General features: G+C 40.5%; 2 protein-coding genes across 3 annotated transcripts; one reads left to right on the forward strand and one right to left on the reverse strand.

Moving 5' to 3' along the window:
• Window positions 1-788: 788 nt before the first annotated feature.
• On the forward strand, window positions 789-14,856 carry snx3 (sorting nexin 3). The gene is made up of 4 exons (XM_080047742.1): window positions 789-970; window positions 9,760-9,855; window positions 10,186-10,310; window positions 14,032-14,856. The coding sequence occupies exons 1-4, from the start codon at window positions 809-811 to the stop codon at window positions 14,135-14,137; spliced, it is 489 nt and encodes a 162-aa protein (XP_079903868.1). The 5' UTR covers window positions 789-808; the 3' UTR covers window positions 14,138-14,856.
• A 1,999-nt stretch (window positions 14,857-16,855) lies between these two features.
• nr2e1 (nuclear receptor subfamily 2, group E, member 1) lies at window positions 16,856-23,296 on the reverse strand (the record flags this gene model as incomplete). 2 transcript variants are annotated; one of them, XM_080048040.1, is made up of 9 exons in its annotated part: window positions 16,856-17,018; window positions 17,340-17,445; window positions 17,642-17,791; window positions 17,933-18,029; window positions 18,326-18,472; window positions 18,953-19,185; window positions 19,552-19,639; window positions 20,395-20,540; window positions 23,272-23,296. In XM_080048040.1, the coding sequence occupies 9 exons, from the start codon at window positions 23,294-23,296 to the stop codon at window positions 16,856-16,858; spliced, it is 1,155 nt and encodes a 384-aa protein (XP_079904166.1). The 2 variants fall into 2 exon arrangements, with proteins under 2 accessions (XP_079904166.1, XP_079904165.1); XM_080048039.1 differs by having other exon boundaries at window positions 23,239-23,296.
• Window positions 23,297-23,524: the final 228 nt, after the last annotated feature.

Below are 23,524 nucleotides of genomic sequence, written 5' to 3' on the forward strand. Positions count from 1 at the left end.
ATTTAGCCGGGACAAGTCCTGAATACAATTAAATCTATTAGCCTATTACAAAATCTGGCGTTTTTTTCTTTATGTGTTAATCTTAAAACGGAACAAACAGCTGCAAAGTGTAGGCTTATAAAAGATCCCTCCGTTGTTTACATGGACATAGGTTGTTTATCTACTAGATAATAGCCTATTTTGCAAGCAATACAATGAAATAACCTGCTTGCCGTCTTCTAAGTATTTTTCATTATAATTAAATTAGCCTATTAAACATTACAGTTCGAGAATGCTAAATGTCTGATCACTTGTAGGTCATCATTCTAGAAGCAATTATTTTACGATGCAAAGTGTGATAGGTACTGATAAGACAAAATGTTTTTTATTCAAACTAGGTATACAAATGTGGTTAGGAGCAATGTGTCTGCTGGCGTAGGGTTGTAAACAAACCGATCAGCAGGTGGCAAAGCTGTGTCAGATGAACCTCAGCTGATCGGAAGTGTCGCGCGCTGGTCTTTCAAGCTCGCGACTATAAACCACCAGCGCAATACCGGAAACAAAACGATTTGCCTTCAACATAACATTTGTAATTAAATGGTATGGTTGTGTAACAGAGAAAATCACACGAAAATGTGTTAATATAGATATATATCCTCATTTACTATAATACACCCAATAAATGAGATGCTCTTCTCGTATTATTATGTTTTATTATGCGGAGACAGCACTAGCCATTTTTTTAATTTGAAGGAAAGCAGAGGAACTTCTGCGTTTGTATTGTGGCTGACTTAGCACTGTCACCAGCTGCTAGAAGGACAGGAGAGAAATGGCTGATACCATAGCTGACACAAGAAGGCTCTTCAGTAAGCCGCAAAATTTAAATGACGCCTACGGACCCCCGAGTAACTTTCTAGAGATTGATGTGAGCAACCCCGAGACTGTCGGGGTCGGCAGGGGCAGGTATACCACGTATGACGTCAGACTGAAGGTGAGCCTGCAGGAACGAAAACGAAAGCTAATAACGTTAGCTTCAAAGCTAGACACCTGGGCGAAGAAAACGGCTTTACTGTTGTTAAAGAAAGTTATTACTTATTGACATTGTGTATATGGTTGGCATACAATCACATAGTCGATATTTAAATGTTTGAATCACTATATGAGATGAGCAAGGCGTTTGCTTTTGCTTTTTCTAGCCAACGCTAGTTAGCAGGCTAGCAACGTTAAAGCTAGCTAACACTAGTTAGCTTTCTGACATTAAACTAACGAGTTATCGATAGTTAACTATGTCAATGTTGAATCGTTAAACGCTAGTTTACATGAAGTCGAGAGAATTTGACAACATCATTAAATGGTACAGTGAACCTGATAATGTTTGCTTTAACGACAACTGTTTACTTGTGGCGAAGGGAATTTGTTTACATTTTAATAGCCTCAAGTGTTCTCTTTCCCTTTGGTGTATTAACGGTGCTGTGTCAACCAATTCACACAGTTCATATGTACATCATTAAGTTACAGTTATTTAACCCCCGTGTTAAGCTGAATAAACGATCCTTAAAAAAAAAAAATCCAAAAAAGTTCAAGCCTAACTTCAGCCACACCCCATTTTCTGACTGCAAATAAAAGATAACGGCACAATCACCACCCTAAAATGATGGTAGACGTGTCTGTCTCCTTACAGACACACATTACATTAACATTAAATCAGTGGCAGACGTTTGTTCAAGAATGCTTTAGTTACTAGTTTGACTGATTACTCATCAAAAGCCACCCAAAGCAACATATTCCAGTGTTAGGCCAAAGGGAAACGTTAAAAAAAGCAAGTCAGCTTCTCTGGAACTGTAGACAGGATGCTGTAGTGCTGCCTGATCCTTTCCAGGCTCGCCCACCTCCCCCCCCCTCAAACTATTTCCTTCCTCATACTCTATTGAAGAACTTGTAAAGGAGGACACATGTTTTTCTTCTTATAAGTTGCTGTCATCCATTGTTAAACTTGTTAGTTTTGAACTATTTTGTGAAGAAACATGTGGGATGTGTATGTTAATGCTTTTGAAATGTGACATGTTAGGCTATTGGTTGGTTTTATACTTTCCTGAACATTTTGGGTTATTGAGCAATCAGTGAGAAGAGTAACAGTAAGACAATCCTAGCTATTGCAACAGGCAGATCCGGTATCCTGTGTGTTTTTTTTTCCCTGTCACAAAAAGACGCACATTTATTTCAGAGACCGCTTTTGTACAACACTAGCACTGAACTTCAATGAGTAAACACATTGGACACGATGATCCTAGTCAATTACTGAAGAAAAAGACAATTGTAGGTCCACTTACCCACGTTTCCTGGGGCTTTCCAGCATAAAACACGGTCTCCATCAGCAGATGCAGTTTGCTCATTTGTTATCAAAGTTTGGCGTAAGCGCTTTAGAGGACTCGAGGAGATAGTTTAGCTTCGACTAGACATTGCTCCAGTGCCTGGCTACTTTTTATACAAGAGTCTTCATCCAGTATGTAATGTAGCCAACACCATCATAAGATTATTTCCTATTCAATTTCTTTAAGATTTGACTAAATATGTTGTTTTTTATCAGACATTTTCGTGTTTAATTTTTCATCGTCTCTGTTGTCACATACAATTTTACATAAACTGAGCCATTCCCTTCCAAGTTGTGCATGTCTGACATTGTCACAAGGCCCATCTGATTATCTCGTCTCATATATCTTTTAAAATTGTTATTTCAGTTGACTGACACCCATGTAGTTAATGGCCCTCGGTGTTTAGACTGGTGAGAATCCCCAAAGTATTTATAGTTTCCCCTTTTTTAAAGAGTCGGGCTGAGGAAAAGAGAAGCCGTCTCCAGGCATTAGCGTTGAATATAAGGCTACTGTACTTGATTAGCGTGTAATAATTAGCATATGCGTGTAATCAGCATTATTGTGCACCTCATAGCCCCGTGTGACCCTGCTTTGCATAAGACCACGGAATAAGTGGCGCATCCCTCACTTCTCAACAGACGTGGTGTCAACTTTGCTTTGCTTCTCTCCTTCTCCTTTCTTCAGCTTTCTTTAGAAGCGTTTTCCTCCATCTCCAGCACGTTAAGAGCGTTAGCCACAATGCCTTCGCCTGGAATGCATAGCTGCTGCTTTGCTCTTTTTGTTTTGGATCTTACTCGCAATATTCAGAACCATCTAATTTAGTTTTTTTTTGTTTGTTGTATGATTATGCCGTACTGTTTCTGTTTATAACACATTCCCTTTTCTCCTGTTCTCACTGCTGGTCCCGCTAGTCATCCCAAATGGAGAGAGCCCTTGTGGTCTCACTGAGAGAGAGTCTGCCTAATCCCCTCATTGAGGAAAGAGAAGAATGAAACAGGCCAGGGTGTGGGGGAGCTGGAGCGTTTATTCTCCATCCTTACCCCTCCGCCCCCCCACCCATGGGAGGGCAGAAAGCCACCCCCTTCACCAGCCTTCACCTCATAGCCCACTTATCGTATTGACTCCCGGCTGTGTGCAGTCAGTTGCGTAGTTCATAGCATGCTTGGTGAAGTCACTGTGATATCAATACACGGTGTGCTGTATATTGTTAACACTAGGGCAGAGGGCAAGGGCCTACTCTTTCTATGAATTTGCCTTGACTCTGTTAAAGTGAGTGTCTCTGCTTACACATTTGGGATGTTTATGTAGTCCGCGGTGTAAAAAGAATGGAATAAAGATTGAATTATTATTTTAGAAGCCAACTGGTTGCGGGGGCTTTGGCGCAGGTTACACAGTCACTTGTTGACAACCATGCCTGCATTTTGTCTTTTTAAAATGAATAGGATGAATATACTTCTTTCAGTCGCTTTTTTTTCCAAAAGAAGGTGGAAGCAAAGTTCATACTGAAAGGAGGCGGATATCTCCTTTTGCCTGAGCGGACTTGTAATGTCCAGGGTCGCGTTGAAACAATGGATTTTTGTTCTCATCTTAATCCCTTGGTTTTGAATGTACTTTTGTGAAATAGCTTATGGACCACAGGGAGCTGGTGGGGTTGGCATTTTTCTTTTCTGCCTCTTCACATGTTTTTCCATGTTCCTAATGGACAGAGTTATTCAGCAGAGTCCTATCATATCACTTTAATGTTTTTTCTTGTGCTGCTTTAAGAGGACCCCCTCAAGCAACATAGTCCTATTTGTTTGGACCCTCAGCAAACAGGGGGTTGGTGTGTGTGTGTGTGTGTGTGTGTGTGTGTGTGTGTGTGTGTGTGTGTGTGTGTGTGTGTGTGTGTGTGTGTGTGTGTGTGTGTGTGTGTGTGTGTGTGTGTGTGTGTGTGTGTGTGTGTGTGTGTGTGTGTGTGTGTGTGTGTGTGTGTGTGTGTGTGTGTGTGTGTGTGTGTGTGTGTGTGTGTGTGTGTGTGTGTGTGTGTGTGTGTGTGTGTGTGTGTGTGTGTGTGTGTGTGTGTGTGTGTGTGTGTGTGTGTGTGTGTGTGTGTGTGTGTGTGTGTGTGTGTGTGTGTGTGTGTGTGTGTGTGTGTGTGTGTGTGTGGTTCCCATCTCATCCTACGAGCACATTCAGGATAGGGAACTTTGGGATCTCACTTTGTTTATGGATAGGAGTACATAAAAGGCCTCTTATAGCTCTGTGGCTCACTCTCACTCGGTCTTCTACCCCTCCTCTTCTCTCTACTCCCATAGCTTCTCTCTCTCTCTCTCTCTTTCTTTCTCTTTTCCATTTGGGCATTGGGGTGGGGGCCTTTGGTCATTAATAAAATGGGGAGTATGTGTGTGGGGGGAGGGGGGTGGGCTTGTCAGGCACAGTCAAGTGTAATCCAAAGTCTACAGCATCCTCTTCGACAACTATTTTAATGGAAATAGGGAACATATTGTGTCAAGGCTACCATATCCTACTTGAAATGACAGTATCAAAAGTGGGAGTTGATACTATGGCAACAAAGCAGCTTTTTGCCAGCTAGGCGAGTAGGAGAGAGGGTATGTTGTCAGGCTGCAGGGGCCTGGGCAAGCCAGAGAACGAGTGTGAGAGTACATGGAGAGGCGAGAGCAAAAGACCTATAGCCCCAACGCTTTTGTTCCCTGTCTTTTTTTCTCCCCCATTTTGGATTATGATGCAATGAGATGGTATTATGTTGAAATATTTTATGCTATTATTCTGAAAGGAGAGCATATGGGGGGGGGGGGGGGGTAAGAAGGGGGACGGGGGGAGGTTCAGGATGCGCACTCTCAAACTTGACTTAATCCATCCTGCTAAAAGCTAATGCATGGTGGCCTTGAACTATTCTCTCAGGAGACGAGTGATCTCTGTCCCCTCTCTACCTTTTTCCTCTTTCTCTCTGTTTTTTAAGGGTTCTGCCTCTTTTCAGCCCATTTTCAATGAGCCTAAGGTATTGTGTCCAACACATTATGAATCACATGCTCCCTCCTATGGAGCATAGATTGCACCTCGCACATTCATAATGGAAAGTGAAGCTACGTTGAAGGAGGTACCTGTAGCTTTATGCTCCTTCTTTTGAACAGTTTCTCTTCTAATACTTGCATTTAAACGCAAAATGTGTAACATTCCGCCGCTAGGGGGCTCACGTCACGATCAATACATAACCAGAGAAGGAGTTTGACGACTTCACGGAGCATGGGAACAGCGGAGGGCAAGGCATTATCGTGGTGCAAACAAAACAATACGATACAATGTAACAACACAATGCTAGGTAGCAACTACTTCTCCCTTTTCTTTTTCACTTGTTTCGCAGTCAATGCTTTCGCTGCAATCGAATTTGTTAAAATTATGTTTATAATATATTATTATTAGATTTGTGACGTGTTTAGTACACAACATGAAAATATAAATGACATTGTTTTTTTTCATTTTGTGATGTTTTTAATGCAAAAACAAAACATAATTCACCTTTTAATATAATTCCTTATTTGTGTGTTTACTTGAGATTTGACCCGTCCGATAAGTTTAGTTTCATTCCGCCTCCCTCTCTCTTATCTATTATTCTGTCACTAAGAAAGTGAGGGAGGCAAAGTGTGCCTTTTTAGACAATTCATGAAATACTAAGTCCGGAGGCTGGGTGTGGGCTGGTCCCATGTCCCAATCACTGAAGGGGCCAGTAAGTTGAGACACCCAGGCCCTAACCTCTAACCAGCCATGAAGAGAACAGAGGCTGGGGAAACCTGATCTTTGACTCGAAGAGCTCTCACGCACCGCCTCTTTTATTCTGTTTGTGTGTGTGTGAGAGAGAGAGAGAGAGTGAGTGAGACCTCTCATTTTTCAGTTCTGAAGCTTTGGTTCCTCCCCTTGTCCTGCAAGGCCAATCTCTTAATCACAGGGTTTTGAGAAGGCGAGAGGATTGAAAGGCCAGGTGACTTTCTTTCCTTACACTCCGGCTGCTCGCTTTATTGTGTGGAGATGAGTGGTCCGAGTTCGACTGTGTGTGTGTGTGTGTGTGTGTACAAAAAGAGGCTTGAACGCGTCAGGCTATTATATTTACTTGGTTGTTAACTGTGTGACTGGGCAAATATATACTTAACACCTGAGCATGCATACTGGATGTCCTTCTAGGTGTGCTAGTGTGTGGTTAAGTGTTTTAAGTGTGCACATGATGGGATTAGAGTCACGGCGGTGAAAGATTACCTGTAACTGTGATCTGTTGTGGTTGGGATTAACTTTGCAGCGCTCCATGCTGTGAGGTAACATGACGCAGCGGGGACCGGCCGCGGTGTGGGGACAGCGGAGTTAATGCTAGTGCAATGGGCTGATTAAAGCTACGATTATCCACTTCTCCTGTGAACTGAGAAAGAGGAGGAGTGAGGGGCACATTGACAACTTCACCTGGAGATAGAGAGAGAGCTTAAAACAAGCGGGAAGATATGTTTTCAGGGCTGGTTATTCCCATTAAAGGGGCACTAAGGACACTTTGGCTGTGTCGGAGAAGTTTTCTTTGGTGTATTCTCATTACTGAATGTACACCAAACTTTACTCGCAGGAAAAATGTGATCCCTGGAACACGGTTTGAAGTTAGAAAGCCAGCTGAAAAGTTACTGTTTTATTATTGTTGTTTATAGCAGCAGGGCCCACAGTTTGGTTCCAGGTTCCCTCGAAATAATTTGGTTTATATGCATGATGATGGAATAATTCAATATTAAGAATTACATGTAGAGTTATTCTGTTTAGTAAACTAACTACAGGCTCTGCAAATGTAAACAGATTCCCTGCGTCAGGAGATATTTTAAACATAAACACAATCATGGATGATTCACAGGGAGGACACTGGCCCCAACATATTGTAATCTAAACCTAGAAGTAAAGGGCTTTTGCTCAAATGCACATCAAAAAAGTTGCTCCATTTATATTTTATATTGGACTGTAGGCTACCACACATACTCCTGGACATGGATGTCTAACAACTTGGACTTTGATTATCAAGAAGGTGGGTTACAGTCCATCTTAATACTTCAATTTGTGTCAAAAACAACTTTTAATAAAGGACAGTATTTTGCTTAAATTTAATCAATGAGAAAGATAAATAAATAATAAGTCTTAATTATTTCTCATTTATCTTTCTGTGACATCACAGAAAGAGAAATGTAGGGTTAGACAGTGAGAGCATAAAACACTCTTTCTGCCTTTTCTCAGGCTAGGATGATCCGATTTCAATTTTTTTTTGCACATTTATACTTCATAGGATCTCCGAGTTCAATACACCTTCATATTCCAACCGGTGAAGTAGGCCTTTAATTATTGTGATTTAATAAAAACACAGTCGACAGTTAATTAGGAACACCAAAATTAATTGAATCCACTTATAAACCTTTCATTCATGGAGGTTATAATATTCAGTTTTTATTGAAAATGTTTTATAAGAGTTGATTCAAACGTGTGTGTGGTCCTCTTTAGACGATGTTGATTGAGGTGGTGTGGATTCTGTTATTCAGCCTATATCCTAAACACATTTTTATAATGGGATGGTCAGAGTAATAGAAACACTATACCTAAAATGCTATACATTTCAAAAATAAGGAGGCACTGATAAATTACACTACATTAAACCGCCAAATGAGTGTGTATCATGGAGTCTCCCTTAATTGTTTCAATAGGTAACTTTGGTTTTACAATCAAACATGTAATGAGACATGTTGGCTGACAGGCATGCAGCTCCCATTGCCATTATAAAGGTTTCATCTAATGAGTTTGTGCTCTACCAATACATCTGGGCAGGATCCATAAATATGAAAAAAAAAAAAAAAAACCTTTTCCCCCTTGGAAACACTGCAAGAAGAGTCTCAAGGGCAGATTGTCTGACTTAATATGGCAGCACCGGGGGAATGAAGGGTGAAAAGACAAAGGGAGAAGACCATGAGAGCAAAAAGAGCCACTCCTGCTCTCTCCTTCTTTGTCACTTAGTCCAGAGGAAGCTCCTAACATCTCCACTTTTTCCTTTTTATGAGCACCTACGCCCCCTTCATTCTCTTTTGTCCAGCCATTTACTCAGCCTTCTACTCTCCATCACCTTTACTGCACACAGATGCAGTCGGCTGCTCATCGATCAGACTGTATTCATGCTGCACCTACTCGCTCAATTGCTTTGCTCTTGTGATTCCTCCTCCCATGAATTCTGACCTTCTGTGAATGTGGCCCGCCAATGAACTGCTCATTCACTCCCTCCTCGTCGGTACATTGTCGCGGGATGGCCATGTGCTGTCAGGACTAGTGAAGAGCTTTGGCATTGTGCTGTGATGTGCTGTTTGCTCAATGTTCTCTGTCAATGTCGAAACATCTCCCCCTTTTTAATATGAAATTCACTCTCAAGTGCTTGTCAACAGCAACTTAGAATTACACACACACACACACACACACACATCCGTGCATTGGCGTACCCAAACCCACAAAAACATCGCAAAATGGAGTGCGATAGACCTTGGTGAGCAAAACATAAGTGAACTTTTTTTTTTTGTCTGGATGCCAGTTAAAATTTTTCCATTCAATTTGTTTGAATTTGAAAGGAGTCTTTGTTTTTTTTGTTCTTTCTCCTCCTCTTTTCCTTTTTAATAAAGTCAGAGCAGATAACACAAGGCTATTGCCAAAACCGTTGCAATACAACCTTTCATTCTGTCTTTTTCCTGAAGTTGGCGCAGCCTCTCCCTACCTTTCTCCGCGCTTTCCAGTGATAATTATTTGCTATTTGTGCCATTCCCACAGAAAGCACAACCCCTGTTTAGAAGGTAGTGTTGGGGTTTAAAGTCTGTATTGGAGCATCTCAAAAATGCTTTCCAATCAACCTTTAAAATACTGGTTTAAATGTTGCTCAAGCTGTTTTAATCTACAGCAACACTAATGGGACATTACCAGTTAAGTCTCAGTTGAAACTAACCTCTTTGGTGTTTTTATGAATTACATTATCTCAAAACCAAACTTTCTTTTCATGAAACTGAAGCTGTTTGTATGCATACAGTATGCCTACCATGGTGGGGGTCAGTCCCATGATGCAAAGGGGAGTAAGGCTGCAACTAAATAATTGTATCATTTATAGTTTTCATTTTTTCCTATCTCTATTGAAGAAAGAAAAAATGACTTTATCAACCAGACCTTGATGGTCAGAAAAAAAAACAAGCAATAAAGATGTCAGCCAGGGCTGTAAATGGTCATTTAAATAAAAACCTGTTATTTATTGAAGAAGTATTTTGTCTAATTGCGTGCACACTGTTAGAGTTTAAGGAAAATTCCGGAGTACATCAATGAAACACTTAGAAGTGACACTTGTAACAGTTTGCCATCTGTATGTTTGTGTCCACAGACCAACCTACCCATCTTCAAGCTGAAGGAGTCTGTTGTACGGAGGCGGTACAGCGACTTTGAGTGGCTCAGAGCGGAGCTGGAGAGGGAGAGCAAGGTGAGCCATTGAGGTGAACCCTCATCACTAAATCTCTAGAGTGTTTGGTGTATTAAATCCACAGACAATGGGTTAGAAAGTTGTCGAAAAAGATTTCACATAAATGTGGTCTGCGGCTCCGCTAATAATGAGGACCATAAACCCGTCTGCTTTTTAGCCTCAGATATGGCACCTAGAAATGTTTTGACCTGATGAAACTGAACAACTGGTGAGCCTTCTTCAAAACACATTTACTCTGTTAAATATAAGCACTAAAATCCATGTTGACAAGTGAATTGGGCCTGTTGAACTGCTGCCGTTTGATTTTCCGTGGGTGCTTCTTTACGTCAGGTGGTGGTCCCGCCTCTCCCAGGAAAAGCTCTCTTCCGGCAGCTTCCGTTTCGGGGGGATGACGGGATATTTGACGACTCTTTCATCGAGGAGCGAAGATCGGGTCTGGAGCAATTTCTCAACAAGTAAGCCTTTTCCCACGTCTTCCCTAGTTCTTCTGCTACTTTGCCATAAAGTTTTAAAACTATTTATTCTTTGCAATTATGTCTTTGTAGTCACAGCTGTTTGCAGGTCCTGCCATTGTGAAGTATTATTCTTACACTCAAGAACAATGCAACACTTTGCGCAATAGGTAGATCCAACTTTTTCACTTCTTTTCATATCGTGAACAGGAACATCTGAACGGCCAGCGACGGGCACAGTCTTTTTTTTCTCACCGTCTTTCTTCTTAATTCTCTTTTTATAATTACCTCGCGGAGGACCAGAACCCCCAAAGAGGACTCAAGTGTGCACGTCCCCCACAACATCATTTTTCCCACATTTGTTTTATTGTTGATGTATAATTTATGATAATTGCAGCTCCAATTACAGCGCGTGGTTCCGTGGGTTGGTGTGTGCACCTCTGCTTATTTTTGATCCAGCATGTCCCCATGTTCAGCTGCCGAAACAATAAAAGTTACAGTGTGATAGTGATGATTTGCTTTGATTGCAGACTTGGCCATTATCTTTTGTTTCATGTGCAAATACATCAATGTTTCCTGTTGGAATATTAAGTGCTCAAAGACCGTTGAGAAAATTAAAAATCCATAAATATGTTTGTTTTTTTCAAGGAAGATATGTGGAGAATGTGTAATTAAGATCTCGGTTTCCTATGAATGAAACGCTGCCACTGATCATTTCATTGTTCAGATTTAGTCTTGGCAGATGTGGCTGGCTTCATTGTTTTAATCTGTGATTGAGAGCATTGTCAAGTGGAAATCTTTTAGAGAGGTAAGCATGATTGTTGCAGTGAAACGGAAGTGAGAAGGAGGAGAGATAACCGTAACTTTTTGATGAAGCCAGTCAAAAATAATTCATGCTTCAGGTAATGGAAAGAGGCTTACATCCCCACTTAAAAAAAGCAAGCAAGGCCTTGAGATTTTTTTCCATGCTTCTGTTGAACCTTATCCTCAATGTCAACATCTCCCAGACCTATTAAAACGGGCTTTGTTGGGGGCGAGCGGGATCTCTCCAGTGGTTACCCTGGTATCTAACCCTGTGAATGCCTCCCTCCTCCGCAGCTTAATTTGTCCAAACAATTTTTTCCGTTAGAGGTCAAGATGCCTGCACAACGTCCAATGTCATCATGTTGATTTGGTCTGAGAAATGAACTGTTCTCAAAATGAGATATTTTAGGGTCTCAGGTGCACTGGCTCCTTCTTGTTGAGGCACATTGTGTTATCTGAACTCAGGAAGTCCCGATGTCAAAGTGACTTTAACTGAGGAATACACATTCCAAATACAGATTAATTGAATTAATTCAAAAGCAGGATAAAAAGATGGATGTTGGGGGTGGGTGAGCATTTTGACCGAAGCCCCTTAACTCATGTCCTTTTGAGAGAACTTCCCCACCTGCTACCCTCAACTGTAATTTTACATGGTAGTGGAGTGACTTTGTCAAAAAGACTTTGCTAATTTACTGCTTGCTTTAAGGCCCCTTTTGTATCTTTATTCTGGGTCCATGTGTCTTTCCCTTCCACAGGTTTGACACAAACAAATCAATATTACTACTAAAGTAATAATAACTTGCCTTGTGACCACAGCCACACGCCCACACATCCATTAACCAATGTTTTTTTTTTTGTAACCATTATTTAAACAGGTATATCCCATTGAGACCGAACACTCTTTTGCAAGGGAGACCTGTTTTCCTTTCCCACGTTACCATTCACACACACATTCATACACCGATAGCAGGCTAACTATCGACATTCAGACAATGTGTGCAAGAGTTATTTTAAATGACCGGTAATTATGTAAGTGGGTAATAGAAATCATCAGTATATACAATATAGTCACATTTTCCAATATGGCAGTAAGATTTTTCATCAGAATATCATTTCCTGTTTTTATAAAACACTAAATATGTTAATTTATTGTGTAAATACTATGTATACATTACACTATAATGAGTATGAAAATCATAACCTACTGTAAACAATTAGTATAGAGTATGGAATTGGGTCAGAGTGTATAGCTACACTGTCAACAACTATGCAACGTTTCTAGTACAACCCCAATTCCGAAAAAGTTGGGATGTTATGTAAAATGTGAATTAAACAATGTGATAATGTCCTAATTCTTTTTCGAAATGTATCAATAAATAACAGTACAAATACATCACATGTATCTGTTTAAACTGGTAAACTTTAAAAGTTTTTTTTTGTTAATTTACAGAAATATACAATTTTAAAATTGTAACATGTTCCAAAAAAGTTGGGACAGGGGCTTGTTTACCGCTGTGTTACGTCACCCTTTCTTCTGACAACTCTGAGTAAGCCTTTAGGAACTGAGAACATTCATTGTTGACATTATGAAAGCAAAATCATTTCCCATTCTTGCTTGAAATATAACTTCAGATGCTCTTTGTATTTCTGGTTCATAATGCACCAAATTTTTCAATGGGAGACAGCTATGGACTGCAGACATCCCATTCTAGTACCCGCACTCTGTTCCTACGAAGCCAAGCTGTATTAAGACGTGCAGAATGTGGCTCGGTATTGTCTTGCTGAAATAGAAGGGACGTCCCTGAACTAAGCGTTGTCTTGATGGCAGCATGTTGCTCCATAACCTGCATGTACTTTACAGCATTAATGATGCCTTCATAGATGTGCAAGTTACCCATGCCATGTGAACTAACCAGTCTCCAAACCATCACAGACGCTGGCTTTTCAACTTTGTATTGGTAACAATCTGGATGGTCCTTTTCCTATGGATCCCGGAGGACAAAAAGTCCATGATTTACAAAAACAATCTGAAATGTAGACTCGTCAGACCACAGCACACTGTTCTACTTTGCATTAGTCCATCTCAGATGAGCCCAGGCCCAGAGAAGTCTGCTGTATTTGTGGATGTTGTTGATAAATGGCTTTCACTTTTCATAGTAGAGTCTTCTATTTGTGGATGTAGCAACAAACTGTGTTTACCGACAATGGTTTTCTGAAGTGTTCCATGGCCCATGTAGTAATATCCTTTTTATAAATTCATGTCATTTTTTAATGCAGTGCCACCTGAGGTCATGGGCATTACATTTTTATTTTGGACCTTGCCCCTTACGTGCAGAGATTTCCCCGGATTCTCTAAATATTTTAATTATATAATGGATTGTAGATGGTGTAATCCTTCAATTCTTTGCATGAATGTTGTTTTTAAACTGTTGGACTGTTTTCCTCTGAAGGTCTTCCCAAAGTTGTGAGCCTCACCCCATTATTGCTTGTGAAGACTTAATCTTTACGGGATGCCCCTTTTTTATATCCATTCATGATAATATCACCTGTTACCAAGGTTCCAAACTGTTTGTTTTTTTAACATTCTACAGATTTATCAATCTTTTAATGGCCCTGTCCCAACTTTTTTTGAAACATGTTGCAATTTTGAAATTGTATATTTGTGTATATTAACAAAAAACAATAAAGTGTATCAGTTTAAACAAATACATAAGTATTTGTACTGTTATTTATTGAATAATAAATCGAAAAGGATTAGGAAATGATCACATTCTGTTTTATTCACATTTTACATAACGTCCCAACTTTTTCTGAATCGGGGTTGTATTTAAATGCACTTACAGAGGTGGAAGCTCTTACATGATCACACTTTAACGCTGTCGTCCCTTAAAGGCTGCCCTCTGCTCTTTGTGTGTTCCAGAGTGGCCGGTCACCCTCTAGCTCAGAACGAGCGCTGCCTGCACATGTTTCTACAGGACGAGTCTGTTGACAAGACCTACACGCCGTCCAAAATCAGACAAGCCTGAAAGAAAAGATGGCTCGGCTCGGCTCGGCCCCGCTCAGCCCGGCCTGGCCCCACCACAAGCCAAAGCTCTCTTCACTGCTCCAGGTTTCTCTCAGACAATAAACATTTCAATGACAACTTCCCCCTCCCTGCGCTCCCCCCAAAACCATATTGTTCACTGCCTCTTTTAGTTCAATTAGTGACCCTGATCGGTGTTTGTTTCCACTTTCTAATTGGAGTCAAGAATGTTCGACACATAACGTAATTTATAATCATTTCTCTTTATGTCTGGAAATGCCACTAACATGGATATATTATGTATTTATCATTTAGTCATGTCTTGAATATATTCCTTTATACAGTAAAATTGAATGAGCGTTCTATATATGCCAAACTCTTGGAAAGTCCCACAGTTTCTCATCATATGAATATACCAATACTGGCATGTTGCTCACCAGCACTAGCAACTAAACACAAACACAAACATATGTGATGAGCCTTGATTTTCACAACGCACATAGTTGATCTTCTCTTCAAAACGAAGCACGTCGTACGTACGTGTGTATGTGGATATCAACCAGCACCTGCCCGGTTATCACAATGATTTTTCTAGCCACAAATAAGTAATTTACACAGAGCAAACTGCAGTATTTCTACGGGCTATATGCATTTTGAGATTTGTATACTGCTGTGCCATTTTTGTTTATTTTGAATATTTTCCAATAAAATAGGTGAAATGTCTCCCTGCATCATTACATTTGTTGATTTGGACTGTTGACCTCTCGTAAAGCTCCAGAGTGCTGCAAGCTGACAAAACCATCACAGCTACTTTTAACGTAAGCATTCAATTAACACATTAGCTAGCACCTTCCATACAAACATGTGTAGGCCTTAATTAGAGTGTCTGTTAAAGCAACCCTGTGTTAAGTAGAAGGGAAATAGAAGTACTTTTTGGAACAACACACGTGTATAGTTAGTGATGCAAATCTAATGCATTTCATATTTTAATGTATCATGATGATCAAATCACTGAGGTTATGTTATCTATTGTTAAATCACATTAAGCTCATAGATTAAACTATGTAACTTCAAATGACCTTGAATCCAATTAGATTGAAAATGGCATTTCAGACACACACTTGATTAGCTCGTCTGAAAGGAAACGTTTGCATGTCCAGTACCTCTTCATACTCATCATTTACATAAGTGAACATCAATTAATCATTTGCAAATGAGTGTCAGGACTTCACTTTACCTGCAGGGACACATCACCCAGATATCTTGTAAGAAATTGTGACTTTATGTGTGAAATAGTGATACAGGCTTAATGTGTCTCATTTACTCCATCTAGTCCCTTTTATTCAGTCGCCTTATTGCCATTCGGTTAGCTTTAACAGGTCTGTTCATTAAAATAATTGTTTTTTAAAATGTGTCTGTGCCACCCCAAAGCTTGTGAGTGTGACACTTGTGGCAACTTGTAGTTGTACCAGTTTGATAAAAACGGCTTTATATTTTCATGTGGCTGATCAAATGGATCAACCAAATTCCATGTACATTAATGTTTCTACTTATTTTAAACAGACAACCATTGATTGATTATCTATGAAATCCCAACAAATCACAAGCATTTTGGGACTTCATACTTTCTGAGCAACAGCACTTAATGATTAGTTATTATATACTTAAGCATCTGTTTTTTTAACCTTATTTTAATGTGTTGATGGTAAAATCTTAGGGAATTTAACTAAACATTGATAAAAAAAAAATCTGATCTGAGAACATCGCCATTGTTTGCACTGATGTGTATCATAAACAGTTTCATAACTTCAGCTGGTAGTTTTATATCAGTTTCTTTTTATTCTCTCAGTTACAACTCCAGTTATAACTCCAAATATGTACAACAGAACAAAAACATCACAGGCCACACTCACACATACACACAAAAAACATATTCAAGTGCTGAATGTTTTTTTTTTTAAATCCAGTGTTAGTGTCTTCACTTCACAAAGTCGACCTAAACCTTTTTAATGCTGCGCCTCAAACCGGACACACCAACACAAATGGGACAGTCAACAATTAAATACAAACACCATCTCCAGATTAATTAAGTTTTACAGACGGGAGGCAATGCCAGTAAATCCTTATATAAAAGTCTTGATATAGAGTTGGCACCTCTTCATAGTTGCCCCGTGCGTTTGGTTTCAGCACCAGATCGAGGGACAGCGATTCACAACCCCCACTACGCATGCGTCATCTTTATCTTTTCTTATTTTCTTTTTTTTTTGGTTTCCTCCATTGGGATTGAATACAGCAATACAATATTGAATTGGTCTTCAAGCTCATTGGTCTCAGAGAAACTCGAAAGATTTCGTAATATAGAACTTTTTATCAGACATACTTGGCAGGTGCTCTCCAGAGTCTTTATAGTTGGTATTTAAACACTATAGGCCGTCAGTGCCCACAACAGACATCGCAGTTTTGCAGTTTCGGTAATTCTATAACGAAAGTTACAGGCTAATCCTTAACTAGAGCAACTGTTAAACAGGCTACTTTGTGAATTCTGGCTGTGTTGCATTCTGTTTCAGTGGAGCCTAAATATGCTATTTAGAGATTGTGTGCTCAGCAGAAATCCAACCCCCCCCCCCCCCCCCTTGCTATGATTCGAAAATGTTCGTGTGCTGAGTGGGGTCTCTGGGGCTTCAGCTTAAGTCTTTTCCACGCGCCATACAGGACAGATAATTCATATATCGCTGGACTTGTACATGTCGGAGAGGAGCCTGGTGATGGGCACGTTGCCGATGGTCTTCTTGAAGAACACCTCTTCTATGGTGGACGGGCCGACTGAGCGGAGCGCAGGCAGGAGCAGCAGGAGCTTCCCAAAGCGACACGGTTGAGTAGGGTACCTGAAACACAGTACTGCTGGTCAGAAAAGCAAATCTCTCTCTCTCTCTCACACTCTCTCTCTGGCTTTTCTACGTGCAGTCCGTTTAAACCAGCCTGTCCAATTAGCGCACACCTGTTACGAATAGCTGCTAATTACAAACTCAACCGTCAACACGCCGCACCTGCGCACAATTACAGTAGACTACAGTAGCTTATTGCCTCATTAACTTTATAATGAAGCTCGCTGCTAATGATAGCTACCCGCCCTCGGAGCAGTAGACGATGCCAAATGCGCGCGAAACATGCACGAGATTTGACTTGTTGACTGAGTTGAATCTCACCTGGTGTGTATGTAACTGTTGAGAGTGAGCTGTGCCTCGTCCTGTAGCGCAGCGATGGCGCTGGCGTTGCGGAAACTTCTTAACTCGGTGCTGCCATGCATAGGAACTGTAGGGCAGAGAAACGGGTTTTCATTATTGGAAAAGGCTAATACATTAAAAGAAAAGGACAGCCTACATTTTTTCGCTGCTTGTATTTCAATTTATTTTCGGGGCTTCCGTTTGCATTAGACATAATAATAATAATTTTAAATAAATGTTTTGAAAGAATACTGTAAAATACCCAGTGAGACAATAGTACTGACCGGCTTTGAATGTCACGATGCATTTCAAACAGGCGAACTCTGTTGCATCGAGACGCATCTGTCTGAACCTGGTGACCACCTCTTGAAGTGCTTGTACCTCAGACATGATCTTATTCATCCGCTGAGTCTCTGTGTTTTCAGTGTTCATTCCTGTGCAGAAACATGGAGAGACATAGTCCTTGAAGCAGGGTGCTGTTATTGACAGTGCTAATATATTTACATCCAGGCCTACAGCTCATGGGGCCTATAGTAGTGGTCTGTATTTATTTCTGTATAAAGCCCTGTACATACCAGAAACGGCAAGAAGAGTCGACGAGTCCACAGGAATGGCCCACTGCGCGATGCCCAAAACAAATAACTCCCTCCAAGCGTCCTCCAATAGAATCAGCTGCAAAGAGGATTTTTTTTTCAGTGTTAAACTGCACAGTCAAGCAACCATTTTATTTATGTTAAGCCTTCTTGAATAATGTTTGGCACCATTGCAATAGTAACTCGTGCGTAAAACGTGATAGATAGTTTTGCCTCATATTGGACATTGACGATTTTGTTTGCAAGGCTTTGAGAGAATCCCAGCTTGTGACATCGACCCTTTAAAAACTGAATTTTTACTCAAATATATTTTTCTGCTCACGTTACCATGAGGGATAATATTTAAACAGCCCATCAATCCAAAGGGGAGCATACCTGGTCAGATAAAGGGAGGGTGGAGAATGCGGGAACACTTTTTGCCCACTTGATGCTCATGAAAAGGAGGCGCGCCGCCGACTCGCACACAGACTCCGTCGCCACCTCGTAGAGATACATGGGGGTGCCGCTGACTTCATGGGGATACTGCGGAAGAAATGAGAGAGATTAGCGTCATCAGCAAAAACAGTTCGGTAATTGGTGGAAAAACCGTAGGTCAAATTCCAAGCCCTTGCACCTGCTTTTATAATGATCGGTGTTGCTTGTGCAGGATTTACAGTGAGAAATCTAATAGGCGGATTTGTGGCTTTTACAGGCTACTAAATCGGGACAAGAATTTCAACTTCTGACCCTTACGAAAAAAATAGTGTAATCCTATAATAACATTTAGGCAGGCTTTAATATGAATATCCACAGAATATCTTAAAGGCCCTTGCGCATTCTGATAACTAAAAATTATGAAACTGACTATAAATGGCAAGTAAAACAAGAAAGAAAGAAAAAAATATTTAGGCCTATATAATCAGGGAATGCCGAAAAATTATTTACAGGCAAAGTAAAATGTATAGCCATTACAGCTATAGAATAGTCATTAAAATAATACCCTAAAATGAATCCAAAATGTACCTTCGGGGTGGGCTGTGCCAGACCCACGATGGCCTGTCTCTCCGGCGTGGTGGCTGTGCTCATGTCCAGGCTGTGTGGCTCCAGTTGCGTGACAGAGGTGAAGAAGGGAGGGCCGGGCATAGAGGATCCCGGGAAATGGCTCGATGATCCGTTCACCTCTTTGTGGCCTCGGAAATACAGGGCGACCTGTTTGCGGATGGTGGACGTCCGGGGCCCCCTCTCGTGCTGAACAGCTGTGCAGTGAGACAGACAGCAGGGACACAGAGTAAAGGAATGGTCTCTGCAGGAGGTAATGGCTTATGTATATCCTTTCCTTGATACTAGCCCATTATAACTGTTCGTAAACGTATTGACTCAATGTGCAAATAGCATTTGTGTGAAGGAGGAAATAATTATCTATAATAGACTTTAATCTAGCCATATCAGAGTATAAATAATATCGCTTTTTAAAATAAGTAAAATAAATAGGTTATCATCAACCTGTTGCTTTTTTTAAGCTTCATTCATACACCTTTCCCTCCGAATTGTTTACCTCGAACCGAAACGCCACTGCATGGCATGTCAATGACCAAAGTGATAATTCAATCAAGCCAATTTACCGTCTTTATTCATGTTCACTTCCAGACACTTTTTCAAACGGCACGCTCGGCACTGGTTTCTGTGAGTTTTGTCGACAGGACAACCACCCTGCGCAGAGAGAAAGACATGGAGAAAACAAGAGTTAACATGCAACCTTCAGTTGAGTTTTAATAATTTTCTCACTATGCACTGCAGAATGCTTCTTGCTATTATCTTCCTGGGAGGCCAATAATCTCCAGGTAAAGGATCGTGCTATTATCGTGTAGTTCTCGAGCTGCTCCCCTGCGGCTCTGTGCGGCCTCATCCCGGAGGATAAGTACTCTTCATCCCGCCCTCTTCTGCCCAAATCCTCGCCTTCGAGTCATCATATTAGATTGGATTACACCTGGTATATTATAGCAGCACGGTGTTTAGCCCAATGCTTAATGGTAGAGGCATGCCACAATTAGGCTCATCAATGGAGACTTAACACAGCGCCACTGAAGGAAAGCAAACGGAGTCTTCGCGTAAAATACGCACTCCATGCGTAAAGCGGTTAATTGAATTTGGATGAGGATCATCAGGGACGTTTAATCCTGCTTTTAATAACACTTAGAATAAAAAATCTCTCTCGGAACAAGTGCAGTGATTGTATCTTACTGATAAATTATCATGTATTGAAGATGGCAGTCACTATGAATGGACAAACATAAACTTGTGTCTAACTGGGTCGATTCTCAAAAAAAAAAAGTGCAAAATCGAGATTATCCAAAAATATACTTTTATAAAGAGGTTCAGCCCAATTCAGGCCCGTGCGAAAAGGGGGAATAAAAGGAGCCCTGGCGTAACTGAGAACATGTAAGAAATAAATAGGAGGCCCTCACCTGAGAGCCAGATTTACAGACGTAGGTCCTGTTTCTGCGGATGCTCCTCTTGAAGAATCCCGAGCAGCCGTCACAGGCGTATACGCCGTAGTGTTTCCCTGAGCTGCGGTCGCCGCACACTTTGCATGGGATGTCCAGAATCCGACCTGTAAGAGAGAACCAACATGTCAATTATATACAAAAGCATCAAGCACTGGAAGGCAATCAGCTCTATTTTAAATGTATACAATTACATGGGGAATGTGACTATCGCTCTATTATGAAGATTGAATAATTGAAAGTTGAAACACACTTAGAAAAGTGTCACTTTATTGTTTTTTGTTCAAAGTCTGGCAGTTTGGTTAAGTGATTCCGTTATGTAAGTTTCATGTCGGTTGCTTGATTTGACAATGAAGACAGTAGGCTAAATTCCAAAATTGAACTAGTTTAAGACGATTTACACAGTAGAGCTATGGTAAAATGGTCCTACAAATGACTTGTTTTTGTCCGACCACCCCACTAAACGCACACACACACACACACACACACACACACACACACACACACACACACACACACACACACACACACACACACACACACACACACACACACACACACACTGGACAGCACCCCGCGCCTTTCGTCCGTCCATGGGAATTCATGGCGCGCATTTCTAGAATAAAGTCCGGTGGGAAGCGTCATATCTGAGCTCTCTAAGACAATGGCCCGAGGGCGCACAATGGAGACATTAGGGGAAAGTGTTAACTTAATGATTTTCCCCCATTGAACGTCGTCTGACTGCCTGGATCTCGACAAGCTGCCAACTCCCCTTCATAATGGGACTCGACAGCTGCTTTATCCCGCAGGTCTATAGGCCCCAGGATTAGGGAGTGACACTGCACCATGAGAATAATGCGCACCAACTCGTTTCACCAACTCAAATGAAGTGTATGTAAATTGACCCCGGTGTAGATGAAAAAATTTGATTTTTTTTTGTGTGTGTGAAGATTTTGTATTCAAATCTATAGAAGTATATTTGTATGCATATGAGGGAGGCTTTTTTTATTCTTGGAGGGAAAAAGCCGTGTATGTAATTACACTGACGTTTTGCCACCTGCTCATTGATTCGCCAGTGACCCGTCAAAAAGGGTGGCATGGGAATAACCACTGTGCAGCAAAAACAATGACTTCAGGGGAGAGTTATAGAGCTTCAATTGGCAGATTATTAAGAATCAGAAGGACGTGTAGGCTATTTAACTGTTGACCACAGCCGTGTAATTGCCATTGGATTGAGAAAAACTACTTTTTCTTGAGCTCTTATGTCTACTCAAAGTTTCTAACAAGAATGATCCTGTAAAAAAACAAAAAACAAAAAAGAAAAACCTTCTGTACATCCCCATCTGTTGTCTATAGGCCAGGTACAATGTAGAATATAGACATTATTTAGTATCATAATTAATGTGCTATTAACTTTACTCATTGGAGTCACTGATTAACAGATAATTAATAAAGTTAATCGAATAAAATAATTTGCGCACTCCCCGAAATAAAAGTGTAATAGCCTACTTCAATGAAACATGGACGACCGTCCGCAACTTCTCAACGAGATATAAGCTCGCAGAAAATATCATACTGTAGATTGCTGGGAGTCACTTAAATAAAATGAAGCACAATTTTGTTGTGAGAGGGGGAAATCTATTTAACTTCCCGCTGTGGGGGTCCAATTCGTCTCCATTGTGTGCGCTAATTGCTTGAAGATATATGGCATATTCTATTAACGTAATCACCATCAAGGCGAAAACCCGCTAAAAGAACTGGAAATTAAGTTTTCCTGATTGCAGGAAATGTTCACTGACCACCCATCATGTGGGTAACCCGAATGACAGAAGTTGAAATGCTGTAGTGTGTGTGTTATTTGTATTCTAATTTTTAAAAAAACACATAGTGATCTGCAGCAATTCTAATACATTTGTTTAGGATATTTTAGGACATATTTGGAAATGGCAAACGATATTAAAGAAACGAACTGGCAAATTTAAATTATACTGACATTTCCTATCTTTAAAAAGGTAAAAAAAAAATAGCCTTATTTAAGCTTATGCTACTTGAGATTTAATTTGAATTCATCAGGAGTTCTAACAGACAACTAAAATGCACCCATTCTAATGGAATCTAAAAACCTTAAATCACGAGAAAATCTTCAATATCACACGACAAATAGTCAACAGTTGAATATCAAATCACTGAATACGTTCGAGATGTATTAGATAAAAGAAGTAGGCCCTAAATATATATTGTTACAGCTCTTAAACACAGGCGCGCGCACGCATACACAGATAAACAGGGTTTACTCATTTGTCAAAAAGAAAAAAATAACAGTATACAGAAAAGAGAACAAAAATCTTACACGAGCTTTAAAATCATACTATTAGTGTTTAAAAATATCGCTGGTTGTTAAAGCCAGTGGTGAAATAAAATTCGGGGCAACAAGTGGCATCAAGAGTATGGATAGGCTACAGCTATTTTTATATTTTATTTTTAAATTTCTCTCTTGTTGGGACTTCTAAAAAGATCCATTTCCAACCAGGCCGAGATCGTTTTAATTGTAAGTCAGTCATTTTAAAGAAAACGACGACAGCCTTTCCCCCAGGAATCACTAGTCACATTGTTGAGAGGCCATGACGAATGAAGTGACTTTAGAATTGTATTTGAAGCTCTGATGACATATTTGTAAGAAGTAAGTAACGTTCATGATTTACACTCTTATGTCGGATAAAGGCCAATTACAGACTATTTACGCCAACACATCGGACTGCTAAATGTTCTCTAGAAGCGTCAGGCGAAGAGGAAAGTGACACTTACTTGATTTAACATTCAGAATATCCAGACAGCCACTTGTTGAGCCGACGGGCTTGCTCATGGTGGACACTCGACTTAATAATAAAGTTCGGAATGAAAAATGAAAGTCCTCCTTCTCTTCTTGGTCTTGCTGATATACAAAAAGACAATTCAATTGGAGAAAGCGCAGCACTTTCCCTCGAAACCTTCAGCGGTGAGATCGGCAGGTCAGTGTCCCGTGTGGGCCAGCTTCACAGAGAGTATAGATCACCGATAGACAACCCCAAATTAAGACACACGAGTGTACATT

This window comes from Ammodytes marinus, assembly GCF_949987685.1.
Source record: "Ammodytes marinus genome assembly, chromosome: 19".
Classification (NCBI taxonomy): Eukaryota; Metazoa; Chordata; class Actinopteri; order Uranoscopiformes; family Ammodytidae; genus Ammodytes; species Ammodytes marinus.